At 38.9% G+C, this 13,809-nt stretch overlaps 1 protein-coding gene across 1 annotated transcript in view; it reads right to left on the bottom strand.

Annotated features, from left to right (window-relative positions):
- Positions 1–13,809, bottom strand: part of Larp4 (La ribonucleoprotein 4) — a 53,536-nt gene that overhangs the window by 16,620 nt on the left and 23,107 nt on the right. Inside the window, exons 5-8 of the mRNA XM_090325645.1 lie at positions 13,237–13,373; positions 10,326–10,429; positions 6,179–6,289; positions 2,699–2,752 (exon numbers count right to left, since the gene is read on the bottom strand). Coding sequence (XP_090181771.1) covers positions 2,699–2,752; positions 6,179–6,289; positions 10,326–10,429; positions 13,237–13,373 — 406 coding nt within the window. The remainder of the gene's footprint in view (positions 1–2,698; positions 2,753–6,178; positions 6,290–10,325; positions 10,430–13,236; positions 13,374–13,809) is intronic.

The following is a 13,809-nucleotide window of genomic DNA, read 5'->3' as shown; positions in this document are numbered from 1 at the left end:
TGAGAGTCTTATTTCCAATTAACTACTAAAAAACCAAAAGTGACACTGTGACCTCAGGGGTAGTGCAGTAGCCTTGTACTAAAGAGCTCAGGGACAGGGTCCAGGGCCCCGGAAGACCCCCTCAAAAAACAAAACAAAACAAAACATACAATAAAAAAAAAACCCTCTAAGCTGGGTGCCAGTGGCTCATGCCTGTAATCCTCAGGAGGCTGAGACCTGAGGATCATGGTTCAAAGCCAGCCTGGGCAGGAAAATCCATGGGCTACTTATCTCTAATAAACTGCCAGAAAACTAGAAATGGTGCAGTGGCTCAAAGTGGTAGGGCACTATCCTTGAGCTGAAAAGCTCAGGAACAGCATCCAGGCCCAGACTTCAAGCCCCACGATTAACTACAACTAATAATAATAATGAGCAACTATTAATTATTTGTAAAACTGTTTCTTAAGCTGATAACCCAAAAGACTCACTAAAGGATTTCAGGAAAGTTGTTGCAGTAATAACATTTACCAAAAATAAATAAAAGAGGGAGCGAACAGCTGACGTAAAGCAACAAGAAGGTACGTATCAAGAAGAAATAATTTATCAATAACGCTGGAAGATGTAAACTGTTTTCCTATGTGTCAAAACAAAACAATAAAACATAAATTTCATTAAGAGCTGTGTGCAGATGGTTACTCAGGAGGCTGAGGATCACAGTTCCAAGTCATCCACGAGGCATTTATATCCAATTAACCACCAGAACACCAAATGTGGCTCTGTGTTTCAGAGTGTTAGAGCACTAGCCTTGAACAAAAAAAGCTCAAAGACAATGACTAGCCACTGAGCTCATGCCACACTACTGAGCAAAGAAAAAAAAATTAACGAATATAAACCATAAACCACAACAGGCCAGAATATTAATATTATTCACAATAATTAATGTAATGTAAAACTTCCAAACTGTCCTTAATTTAACAATAAATGAAAACAATTCCATTAAATACAATCCACAGAATAAAATAAAATTTAAAAAGTTATGGTATTAGTTTTTGTTTGGTTCTTTATTGGTAAACATTCTGAAATCCACAAAATAATGGTCTAAGAATAGTTAAGAAGAGTTAAGTTTTTTTAAATTTATTTTTAATACTGCTTATGGAAAAAAGGATACTGTAAAACTATGGTGATTAGAATACCAGTATTAGTTCAGGGAAGTAGACTGGCAAAAAGTACTAAGACTTAAATCCAAGGATGATGGTTCAAAGCCAACTGGTGTAGAATAGTCCCTGTGAGACTCTTCTCTCCAATTAACCACTCAAAAACTGGAAATGGCTCAAGTGCTGGAGTGCTAGCCTTGAGCACAAAGAGGTGCAGGGGCAGTGTTTAGGCCCCAAGTCCAAACCCCACACATGAAAAAAAAAAAAAAACAAAAAAAACCTAAAGCAGAACTAAGAGAGATGTGGTAACATTTTATGCTATGTATTTTTGATATACAGCACTGCAAAAATACACTAAACCAAGAAAAAATTATATCAAATACCTAAATATAAAAATTCAAAGCTCTTAGAAGATGCTGAAGAATATCTTGATAAAGTAGAAATGGTAGCATCAGGGAGAAGACAGAATTAGATTTGAAGACGAGCATGCAGTCCATTTGTAATATATAAACTAGTAATATACCTATTGAACAGCAATATGTCAAGATACACATATTTTTTTTTTGTGGTGCCAGTCCGAGGGCTTGATCAGGGCCTGGGCGCTATCCCTGAGCTTTTATGCTCAAGGCTAGCACTCTACCACTTGAGTCATGGCTCCATGTAGTTGAGAGTTCCTTCACTGGGCTGGCTTTGAACCAGGATCCTTAGATCTAAACTTCCTGAGTAGCTAGGATTACACCAGCAGCCAGCTTACACACTTTAATAAATACAAGCTACTTTTATCCAGTTTCTTTCATTTGCTAGTCAAGTGAAATCGGATAATTTATTCTTGTTTTCTTTACTAGAAAAATGGAGAAATGTATCAATCTCATTAAATTTTCAAAGAATAAAGTTAATATATGTTAAGAGCTAAAAACAGAAATTAGTTCATAGTAAGAAATGAGAGGAGTTTAGTAAAAATAATGTATTACACTTACAAGAAATGATGAGAATAATAGTATCACATGCAGCATGAGAACCATATCAAAATGGTGTAGTTTAGAAAATTTTTAGAATGGTATCTCTATGGCAATGTGGAGAATAGAAAAGCTTGAAGGCATAGCAGTTATGAGGCCATTCCAAATGTTCAAGTTTAATCAATGGTAGTAATGATGGAAAGAAGTTTGAAGACAGATTTTATGGGACCTGAGAACAGATTAAACATGTAAGATAATGAGGAAGTGTCATCAATTACCTCAATGACAATTCCTAGGTTCCCAAATGGTTGGATGCCAAAGTGGCAATGAGGTTTATTAAAAAGTGTTTAAAGTACTGAAAATGTATTATCTATTAATAAAAATTATTCCTATTATGTGTATTGAGATGTGGACTTACAAGTTTTGAATTGATACCAAACAAAAACGTTATATAATTATGTTACAAAAACAAAATAAAACAACTGTAGACAGAGTATCTTCATGCCTCATTAACTAAATTTCTGAAATAACAAACAATATAAGCCAAAAACATCTTATCTGTCCATTTCTCTCATGATCCTCTATACTGTATTTACAAATGTTTCTTACCATGACTGGCTTGCCCTGAAATGTTTTAACTTCTTCTCTTAAATATTTAAAAGCCTGTTAACCAATCAGAAAATAAATTTCATTAGCATTCAACATTAAATCCATCTTTACTGCATAAAGCAGGTTTGTATTAACTGTATTTAAGGTTTTGAAAAATTCCTAAAGCTTGGCCAGGAGTTTTTCCTGGTGGTACAGTGCCTGCCTAGCATGCATGAAGACCCAGGTGCAAGTCCTCGGTACCACATACGTAGAAATAGTGTTGAGGCTCAAGTGGTAGAGCTCTAGCCTTGAGAAAAGTCCAAGGACAGTGCTCAGGCCCTGAGCTCAAGCCCATGACTGGCAAGAAAAAAGTAAATAAATAAATAAAATAAAATGACTCAAACAGATAATTCAAGATGAAGAATTAAAAATGACTTACTTTACAAACGCAACACAGATAAATCTGTCTCAAAGGCATACTATTTTCTTATCTTTAAGTAAGAAGTAACAACTAAGAATAAAATCTCCGGCTGGGGGCAGTGGCTGTGGCATAATCCTAACTATTCAGAAAGCTGAGATCTGAGGACCATGGTTCAAAGCCAGCCCAGGCACTACTAAAGTCTGTGAGACTCTGACTTCTAATTAACCACCAGAAAACTGGAAGTGGTGTTGTGGCTCAAGGGGGGAAGGCTTTGAGCTGAAGAGCTCAGAAACAGTGTCCAGGCCTCACGACTGAGGCGAGGGGGGGGGAGGGAGGATAAATCTTGTAATTGTAAAATCAGCACTAAAGAGGCTAACGGAAGAAGATGAAATTCAAAACTAGTCTGGACTGCCTAACAAGACTATTATTTTAAAAAACATTCATCAGGGGGCCAGGAGTTTGGCCTATTGGTACAGTGCATGCATGAAGACCCAGGTTGGATTCCTTGCTACCACAAATATAGAAGAAGACAGAGTGGTGCTGTAGCTTAAATGGCTGAGAGCTAGCCTTGAGAAATCCCAAGCACAGTGCCCAGGCCCTGAGTTCAAGCCCAAAGACTGGCCCAAAAAACAAAACAAAACAAAAAACCTAAAACCTTCCAAGTACTAGAAAATAGTTTATTGAGCACATATTCACTCATAAAAAGTGTTACGCTGGGGCAAGAGCATTGCCTAGTGTTAAGTGCTCGCCTAGCATGCACCAAGACTGGGCTCAATACATCCATACCACATACATAAAAAAATGCTGCGAGATGCTGTGGCTCAAGTGGTAGAGCTCTGGCCTTGAGAAAAGCCCAAGGACAGTGCTCAGGTCCTAAGGTCAAGCTCCAGAACTGGCACCCCGCCTACCAAAAGAAAAAAAAAAAAAAAGAGTAACAGGCAATAGCCGGGAGTTTAGCCTAAATGTGGTAGAATGCTTGCCTAGCATGCACGAAGACCTGGGTTCGGTTCCTCAGTACCACATAGAAAAAAGCAGGAAATGGTGCTGAGGCTTAAGCTCTAGCCTTGAGAAAGCCCAAGAACAGGGCTCAGGCCCTGAGCTAAAGCCCAGGACTGGCCATAAAACAACAACAACAACAACAAAAACCAGGCAATAAACTGCTCTTAAATCAGAACTGACAATTATATGAAAATTATCCAAAAGAAAACCATTAAATAAAAGCAAAACAACAAAAGCTCACTTGTCATGTTTCCTTCCCCTCCCCTCTTTTCATTCAGTGTCTTGTTATGTAGTATAGGATACCCTCAAACTTGAGATCTGTCTGCCTCAGCATCCACTGTTGCTACTATAGATACAAGAAATCATGGGACTGGGTACGGTGGCTCACGCCTATAATCCCAGCTACTCAGGAGGTGGAAATCTGAGGATCATGGTTCAAAGCCAGTCTAGGCACTAAAATCTGTGAGACTCATCTCCAATTAACCACCAGAAAACCAGAAGTGGCCGTGGCTCCATGGGTAGGGCAGTAGCCTTGAGCTAAAGAGCTCAAAGAGAGTCCCAGGCCCAAACTGACAAAAGGAAAAAAAAAAAAAAGACATTATACTCTGTTCAATCATTTTCTTTTCCTCACCCCCATCTTTTATTTTATTTATTTTTTTATTGTAATGTATAGAGGGGTTATAGTTACATTCGCTGGATAGTAGGTGCATTACTTCTCATACATTGATACCCTTATGTTTATGGCTGACGATTTTCAAACCCAGGCTTTACACATGCTAACCTAAAATTCTTTTTTTTTTTTTTTTTGCCAGTCCTGGGCTTGAGCTCAGGGCCTGAGCACTGTCCTTGGACTTTCTCAAGGCTAGAGCTCTACCACTTGAGCCTCAGCACCACTTCTGGCTTTTTTCTATGTATGTGGTACCGTGGAATCGAACCTGGGTCTTCGTGCATGCTAGGCAAGCACTTTAACCACTAGGCCAAACTCCAGGCCTAACCTAAAATTCTTGCACTGAGCCACATCAACATTCACAGTTCTTTTTATTTAAAAAAAAAAACTTTTGGTGCCAGTCACGAAGCTTAAACTCAGGGCCTGGGCACTTTCCCTCAGCAGGTTTTTGCTCAAGGCTTGTATTCTACCTTGTTGGGCCACAGGTCCACTTCTGTTTTCTGGTGGGTAACTAGATATAGAAGTCCTGTGAACTTTCCTTCTTCAAACCATGATACTCAGATCGCAGCCTCTTGAGTAGCTAGGATAAACGAGTGTGAGACACTGGCACCGGGCAATTCTTTTTAATAGTGGCACTGAAGTTTCAACTCATGGTCTCATGATTGCTAAGCAGTCATTGCATCACTTGAAGCATGCCTCTAGCATTTCAAATAGGGTCTTACACTTTTGCCAGGGACCAGCCTGAGAGAGTGATGCTTCTAGTTATGTTTTTCAAGTAGCTGGATTATAGGGTAAGTGTTCACCACCATGTCTACTTTGTTTATATTCTTGTTTTTATGTATTTGTTTCATTTATTTTGTGGGTCATGGGGCTGGATGCTGTCCTTGAGCTCAAGGCTACTGCCCTTTTGAGCAACAGCCCCACTTTCTATTTTCTAGTGATTAATTGGAGATAAGAGTCTTACTTTCCTTAGTGCCTGGGCTGGCTTTGAAAGGTGATTCTCCCCTCTCAAACTCCTGAGTAGCTAGGATTACAGGTACTTGGTTTATTGACATGAATTCTTGCTTTTTTTTTTAAACCCAGACTGGTCTACAACAATGACTTTCTGGATCTCTGCCACATGTGAGCCACTATACTGACACTATTTCCTTGCTTTTCTTTTCTTTTTTTTTTTTGCATATTCCAGTGCTTGAACTCAGGGCCTGGCTAGCACTCTCTCTACCCACTTGAGCCACAGAACCACTTCTGGCTTTTTCTATATATATAGTACTAAGGAATCCAACCCAGGGGCTTCATACATGCTAGGCAAACATTCTACCACTAGGCCACACTCCAATCCCCCTATTTTCTTAGTGATAATACACTATAACATTTTTCACTAGCAGGACTTGTATCAGAAGCAAAATCTTCTTACCTGTTGTGCATCTGTGTCTGACTGGAATGTGACATACCAGTTGCTATTGTGTGCAAATTCACAGCTTATTACTTTGGGGCAGTTTTCACTTTTAAACAATGATTTTACTTCCTAAAAAAAGAGAGACAAAGTATAATAAACTCTTTAAAAAATTAACAATTAACTTTTTTTTGGAAACTAGTAAAGCTGATCATGTTTTTTGCCAGTTCTGGGGCTTGAACTCAGGGCCTGAGCACTGTCCTTGGGCTTTCTCAAGGCTAGAGCTCTACCACTTAAGCCACAACACCACTTCCAGCTTTTTACTATGTATGTGGTACTGAGGAATTAAACCCAGATCTTCGTGCATGCTAGGCAAGCACTCTACCACTAGGCCAAACCCCCAGCCTGATCATCTTTTCTTTTGATCCTTTTACTTACTGTTAATAATCTTGAAGCAAAAGGTTAGTGTAAAATTGCATATACTTTACAATGAAATCTTATTTTTTTTTAAATCAGGAAAGCGGGAATATTTCCCTGTTAGTGAATCTAAATTGTATTTATAGTATAATATCTCCAGTTCTCTATTTGCCTGTTTTTTATTATAATTATTGTGTGTTGATCCAGGGGTTTGAACTCAAAGCCTAGGCGCTGTCCTTAAATTTTTTTCACTCAAGACTAATACGTTTCTTTTTGAGTCATAGCTCCATTTTTTGGTATTTTTGGGGGCTAAAAATATCTAAACTTTCCTGTCCCACCTAGCTTCAAGCCATGATCCTCTGATCTTGGTCTTCTGAGTAGCTAGGATTACAGGCATGAGCCACTGACATTTTTTAATCATGCCCATTATTAATATTTTTTCTAGTCCTTATATGTATTTTTCTATAAGACAAATTTTTAAAACTCCAACAAACAGATTTAAAAATTACAGCAAAATGAATTTTCAAACAATTAACAGGTTGAAATTTATAAAAAATAAAATACCTAAAAGTAAATGTTTTAGTTTAAAGCCAGGTATGGTGGCTCACACCTGTAATCCTAACTGTTCAGGAGGCTGAGATCTGAGGATCATGATTCAAAGCCAGCCCAAGCACAAAAGAACCTGAGACTCTTATCTCCAATTAACAACTAGAAAACTGGAGGTTGTGCTATGGATCCAGGGGTAGGGTGGTAGCCAGGAGCTGAAGAGCTGAAGGACAATGCCCAGGCCCAGGGATAGGGCGGTAGCTTTGAGCTTAAGAACTCAGGGACAGTACCCACGTCCCCAGAGTTCAAACCCCATGACCTACCAAACAAAAAAAGGAAACATGGGTTATCCAAACAGTTATAGAACAACATTGGATGAACTACTATCAAGGGTCAAACTTCTTGATTTACTCCTAAAAACAATCTTGTTAAACTTTTACCATCTCTGATTTTATCACCTAAGCCCATTAGTTTACATTTTGCCATGAATCTCAAAACTTAAAAACTTAATTATGGGGCCGGGAGTTTGGCCTAGTGGTAGAGTGCTTGCCTAGCATGCACAAAGACCCGGGTTCGATTCCTCGGTACCACATACATAGAAAAAAGCTGGAAGTGGTGCTGAGGCTCAAGTGGCAGAGCTCTAGCCTTGAGAAAGCCCAAGGACAGTGCTCAGGCCCTGAGCTCAAGCCCAGGACTGGCAAAAAAAAAAAAAAAAAAAACCAACTTCATTATGTCAAATTACCAACTATCAAAAGATTGTTTTATTAGATATCAATTTTTAAACATACTGTTACTAAACTAAGTCTAAATCTAATCTGTGCACGTTATCCAATCTTAGGACACAATTTTGTGCTCATTTTTCTTTTTGGATCTTGGGTGACTTATTTCATTAAGTTCTTCTGGTTGTGTTGTGGCATTTTTGTGTGCATTTCAGCTAAAAAGATGCAAAGAGCTGTATTTGTGAACAGAACTTTCTTGATCCAAAATGCACACTGCCCTAATGCACAGACTCCTATTCCATTTCTGTTTAAATAGATCAATCGTGAAAGGACAAATAAGTGATTATAATAGGTAAGTATGCTCCCACAGCCTAATAGACACAAAAATGTTTCATTGAATAATAAAGCATAAACAGAGATAAAAATGAATATGGCACCAGAAAAATCAGTAGAACCAAATGCATTTGACCAATGATATATAAAATACTATAATGAATGTAAATTATGTTTTGTTTTTAAAAAAAAACCCACAAAGAAAAGCGTCTTGTTTCTCTATCTTGGAGTTTGATTTGGAATCATCTTATATGGACATATACATAGCTACTGAGCTATTGTGATCCTCTGCTAGGACAATCCTAGACATATACTAATTATTACAAATGAGGGAAACCATGAATATTATGTTTGTTTGGTTCTGGCTTACTTCACTTAATTTGAATTTTTTCCCAAGTCTTTTCATTTCCTTATGAGTGGGATGATATCATTCTTTCTGATAGTAGCATACAATTCCATTGTGTATATATACCACAATTTCTTGATCCATTCATGTACTAAGGGGCATCTGGGTTGGTTCTGTATCTTAGCTATACTAAGCAATGCTGCAATGAACATTGTAGTGCTAGTAGCTTTAGTGTGGCCTTGTTTTTGGTCATTTGGGTAAATGATCAAAAGTGCAATTGCTGGGTCATAGGAACTATCTTTTTTGTGTGTTTTTCAGTTATTTTTGTTTCAGTTTTTTTGTGTGTGTGCATTCCCTTTTGGCCCATCCCCACCAGCATTTTATATTAAATTTTTTGATAATGGCCATTCTAACTGGGGTGAGGTAGAATCTCAGTGTTTAGATTTGCATTTCTTTTATAGCCAAAGATGTTTAACATTTCTTCATGTGTTTGCTAGCCACTCTTATTTCCTCTTCAGATAAGCCTCTCTGAAGCCTTTATCCCACTTTTTAATGAGATGGTTGATTTTTTGGATGGATTTAATTTTTTAGATATGAGGTCCTAGTCTGTTGTATGGTTAGTGAAGATCTTGTCTCAATCTGTGGGCTATTTATCTTGCTGGCAATGTCCTTTGCCATGCAGAAGCTCTGAAGTTTAATGTCCCATTTATCCTTTTTTTTTTTTTTTTTTTTTTTTTGGTGGGTTGTGGGGTTTGATCTCTGGACCTAGGCATTGTCTCTGAACTCTTCAGCTCAAGGCTACCGCCCTACCCTTTGGGCAACAACCTCACGTCCAGTTTTCTTGTCGTTAATTGGAGATAAGAGTGTCGTGGTCTTTAGTGCCTGGGCTGGCTTTGAACCTCGACCCTCAGATCTCAGCCTCCTGAGTAGCTAGGACTACAAGCATGAGCCACCACACTGGGCTCCAACCTTTCTTTGATTGTGTTTCTGGGTCTTTATTAACCTGTTTCAACCTGTGCCAAGGAGCCCTACTGTTTCTCCTACTCATTCCCATAATATTTTCAGGGTTTCTGCTTTTACCTCGAAGACTTGATTCTGGCACAGAGTGATATATGAGGAACTGATTCTGGAATTTCTTCTGGAATTGATTCTGGTTCAGGGTTAGGAGGATCTAACTTTTGTTTTCTTTGTTGTTGGTAGTGGGGCTTTTACTCTGGGCCTAGAGTTGGTCCCTGAGCTCTTCAGCTTAGTGCTCTACCTCTTGTGTCATAGTGCCACTTCCAGTCTTCAGTCTCTATGACATGCTAGCATTTGTATCTCCAATTAACCACTAGAAAATGGGAAGTGGGGTGTTGGCTCCAGGGGTAGGGAGGTAGCCTTAAAGTGAAGAGCTCAGGGATAATGCCTAGGCCCAGAGTTCAAGCCCTATAGCCCACTTTAAAAAAAAAAAAAAAAAGTGTCACGGACTTTTGCCCCTGGGCTGGCTTTGAACTGCTTCCCTAGCATGCACGAAGACCCGGGTTCGATTCCTTGGTACCACATACTTAAGAGAAAGCCAGAACTGGTGCTGAGGCTCAAGTGGTAGAGTTCTAGCCTTGAGAAAAATCCAAGGACAGTCCTCGGGCCCTGAGCTTAAGCCCAGGACTGGCACACACACACACACACACAAAAAGAATTCACAAAACATATTATTTACCCTATTGACAGTAATTGATAGAATAGTACTGACTGACGTACACTTGCTTGCCTACCTCCTCCAATTTAAACAGTTAAAGAACATTTAGCTCTAGTAATGATTAATGATTACCTCTACTGGTGTTGTTTCAGGAATTTCTCTGAGAATTACAATACAACGCTTATGACTTGGTCTCACCTTCTCACCCTTCTCATCAACTTGTACCATAGGAGAAGCTGAAATTAAAAGAAAAAAAAAAAAAAAAGGTTGGGTGCCATTTAAAAGTGACAAGGAACAATATCAGGTTAATGTCAATTGTGTTCATAATATTTGAGCCCAGGACCGCATCTTAGTATATTCACTATATCATATTACTACACAACTCAAAAGGCATCTTTCAGATGCTTAGTAAAAATAAATAATAATACATAGCCCAAACATTTACTTCCAGCTCCTTCCAACAGCTAATATGCCTCATTCCCATGAGCAGGTTAGTAGAAAAAATAAAAAAGCAGGTAAGGGTGAAGAATTGAATATAACTGCTAAGTTATATTCAGGAAAAGGCCAATTGTTTGTCTCTTTGCAACTTTCTATGTAGCTAAGATTGGGTCATTTAAAGACAAATAAATTAGGAATCCCATAAATTAGTGTAGCCTGTTATTAATGGTAATCTTCTACTCACTATTACAGTTAACTTTTAAACATTTTGAACATAATTTCAAATAAGTGAAGATCTTTTATTTAACCAAATACTTAATAAAACCCACTTAAATGAGTCTACCAAGAAATAAACACAAGATACTAACATTAAAAACCTCTGAGAGGGGCCAGGAGTTTGGCCTAGTGGTTAAAGTGCTTGCCTAACATGCATGAAGACCCGGGTTCGATTCCTTGGTACCACATACACAGAAAAAAGCCGGAAGTGGTGCTGAGGCTCATGTGGTAGAGCTCTAGCCTTGAGAAAGTCCAAGGACAGTGCTCAGGCCCTGAGCTCAAGCCCAGGACTGGCAAAAAAAAAAAAAAAAAAAAAACCTCTGAGAAGGGACCAGGAGTTTGGCCTAGTGGTAGAGTGCTTGCCTGGCATGCACAAAGACCTGGGTTTGATTCCTCGGTACCACATATGTAGCAAAAAGCCAGAAGTGGTGCTGTGGCTAAAGTGGTAGAGCCCTAGCCTTGAGAAAATCCAGGGACAGTGCTCAGGCCCTGAGCCCAAGCCCAGGACTGGCCAAAAAAAAAACACAAAAAAAACAAAAACAAAAAACACCTCAGAGAAGCCAGGCCTCAAGGCTCATTCCTATAATCCTAGCTACTCAAGAAGTTGAGGTAAGAGGATCCAGGTTCAAAAGCCAGCACAAGCACTAAAGTCCTGGAGACTCTTATCTCCAATTAACCACTAGGAAACAGGAAGTGGCCTTGTGGCTCCAAGGGTTGGGTGGTAGCCTTGAGCTCAATAGTTCAGGGACAAAGCTCAAGCCCAGAGTTCAAGCCCCAGGACTGGCAAAAAAAAAAAAAAAAAAAAGAAACAAATTTTCAGCCAGCACTCAAGAGACTGAGCAGGAAGATGTTGGAGGTCAGCCTGAACTACATTGTAAGCATGAAGCCAATCGCAGCTACATAGCTCAAGTAGCAGAGCACTTGGGTTTAAACCTAAATACAAAGAGAAGGGAAAGGAAACAAGTGAAATGTGGGAAAGAAGGAAGAAACAAGCAAAGAAACAGAGGTTATTCATCAAATTATAGGTCACAATTCCAGTAGGTTATTAAAGGTAAAAGAAAATATGTAGTATTGGTTCATAAAAGATTTCAACTATGTGTGGTAGGCATGTGGTAGGTATATCAAACTGTGCTGTAATATGTTCTTACATGATTCAAAAGTTTGAAATAGCATGGGCATGATGCTACACACATCTTATTTAGCAATGGGGACTTGAGGAAGGAGAATTAAAGAGTTGAAAATGGGCTTGGGCTTAAGAAGACAGGAGTTTTTGTAAAAGTAAAATAAAACTATCTTACAAGCTACTCAGGAGGATGAAATCTATAGACGAAAGATTCAAAGACAGGGGCCAGGAGTTTGGCCTAGTGGTAGAGTGTTTGCCTAGCATGCATGAAGACTCAGGTTTGATTCCTCGGTACCACATACATAGAAAAAGCTGGTAGTGGTGCTGTGGCTCAAGTGGTAGAGTAGTAGCCTTGAGAAAAGTCCATGGACAGTGCTCAGAACCCAAGTTCAAACCCCAGGACTGGCGGAGGAGGAAAAAAATAGATTCTAGAGAAGCCAAATCTGGGAGACTCCAATTAGTCAGCAAAATGTCAGAAAGAGGCATGGCTCAAGTGACACAATACCAATTATAAGCAAAAAAAGCCCAGTAAGAGCTTGTAGGCCTGAGTATAAGCCCCAGTGCTGACACTAAAGGTTTTAAATAGCCAGACCTAATCGCTCATGCCCGTATCCACAGCTACTCAGGAGGCTGAGATCTGAGGGTCATGGTTCAAAGCCAGCGGAGCACTATGGAACATGAGACACTTATCTCCAATTAGTCACTAGAAAATGTGAAGTGGGGCTATGGCTCCAGGACTAGGGTATTAGCCTTGAGCTCAAGAACTCAGGGACAACACCCAGGCTCAGGGGTAGGCCCAGGGGTAGGGTGGTAGCCTTAAGCTGCAGAGCTCAGGGACAGCACCCAGGCCCAGAGTTCAAGTGTCATGATTTACCAAAAATAAAGTTTAGATTTGTAATGGGTGTGTGAAGATGATATTCTTTCCAATATACTAAGGAAACAAGATTTAATTTATTTCTATACTTGCTATCTTTCTATGCAAGCACAAACATCAAGATAAACAACCTAAGTACGGAAGTAATACAGAATACATATGCACAGGCAGATGTGCCAACCAGTTAGCTAAGCAAAATAATTACTGGAGCAAAAGAGAAAAAACTCTAAATAATTCATTATATGATCAAAGAACATATAATAACTTATTTTTTTTCTTTTTCTTTTTATAATAACTTCTTAAAACGAAGTTAACTGTTATCATTTACATACATCTCAAGACTTCAAGAATTAAATCAAGATCTGTGGTCAGCTTTTTTATTTCTTCCATGTTGGCAACTGTCCAAATTGGGACGAACTGATCACTATCCATTTGAGATATCAAGTAAAGATCCTTTGACAAATTTTCTCTGAAAAGAAGAAACAGAAAGTAATAAAGCAAATTATAAAAAGGCAGATACAAATGCATCTTATTCTTTACTGTCATTATGTGTAAGGTAACAAAAACATGCTATTAGAAATAACGCATTAGCCTGGTTCCAGTGGCTCATGTCTATAATCCTAGCTCAGGAAGCTGAGGTCTGAGGGTCACAGTTCCAAGCCAGCCCAGGTAGAAAAGTTGAAACCAGAAGTAGTGCTGTGGCTCAAAATGGTAGAGTGCTACTTTAAGCAGAAAACTCCAATAAAACAACCAACAACAGGCGGTGGGGGGGAGGGAAATGGGGACCAAGACATGAGAAAGGGTATCAATGTATATGAATTAATGCACCTTCTATCTGGCAAATATAATGTAACCCTTCTATTAATTACAATAAAAATATTTTAAAAAAACAATAAAATACAAAA

This window comes from Megascapheus bottae, chromosome 2, assembly GCF_031878675.1.
Source record: "Megascapheus bottae isolate mThoBot1 chromosome 2, mThoBot2.hap1, whole genome shotgun sequence".
NCBI lineage: Eukaryota > Metazoa > Chordata > Mammalia > Rodentia > Geomyidae > Megascapheus > Megascapheus bottae.
The sequence above is the reverse complement of the archived record's forward strand: the minus strand, read 5'-3'. Positions and strand labels throughout refer to the sequence as shown.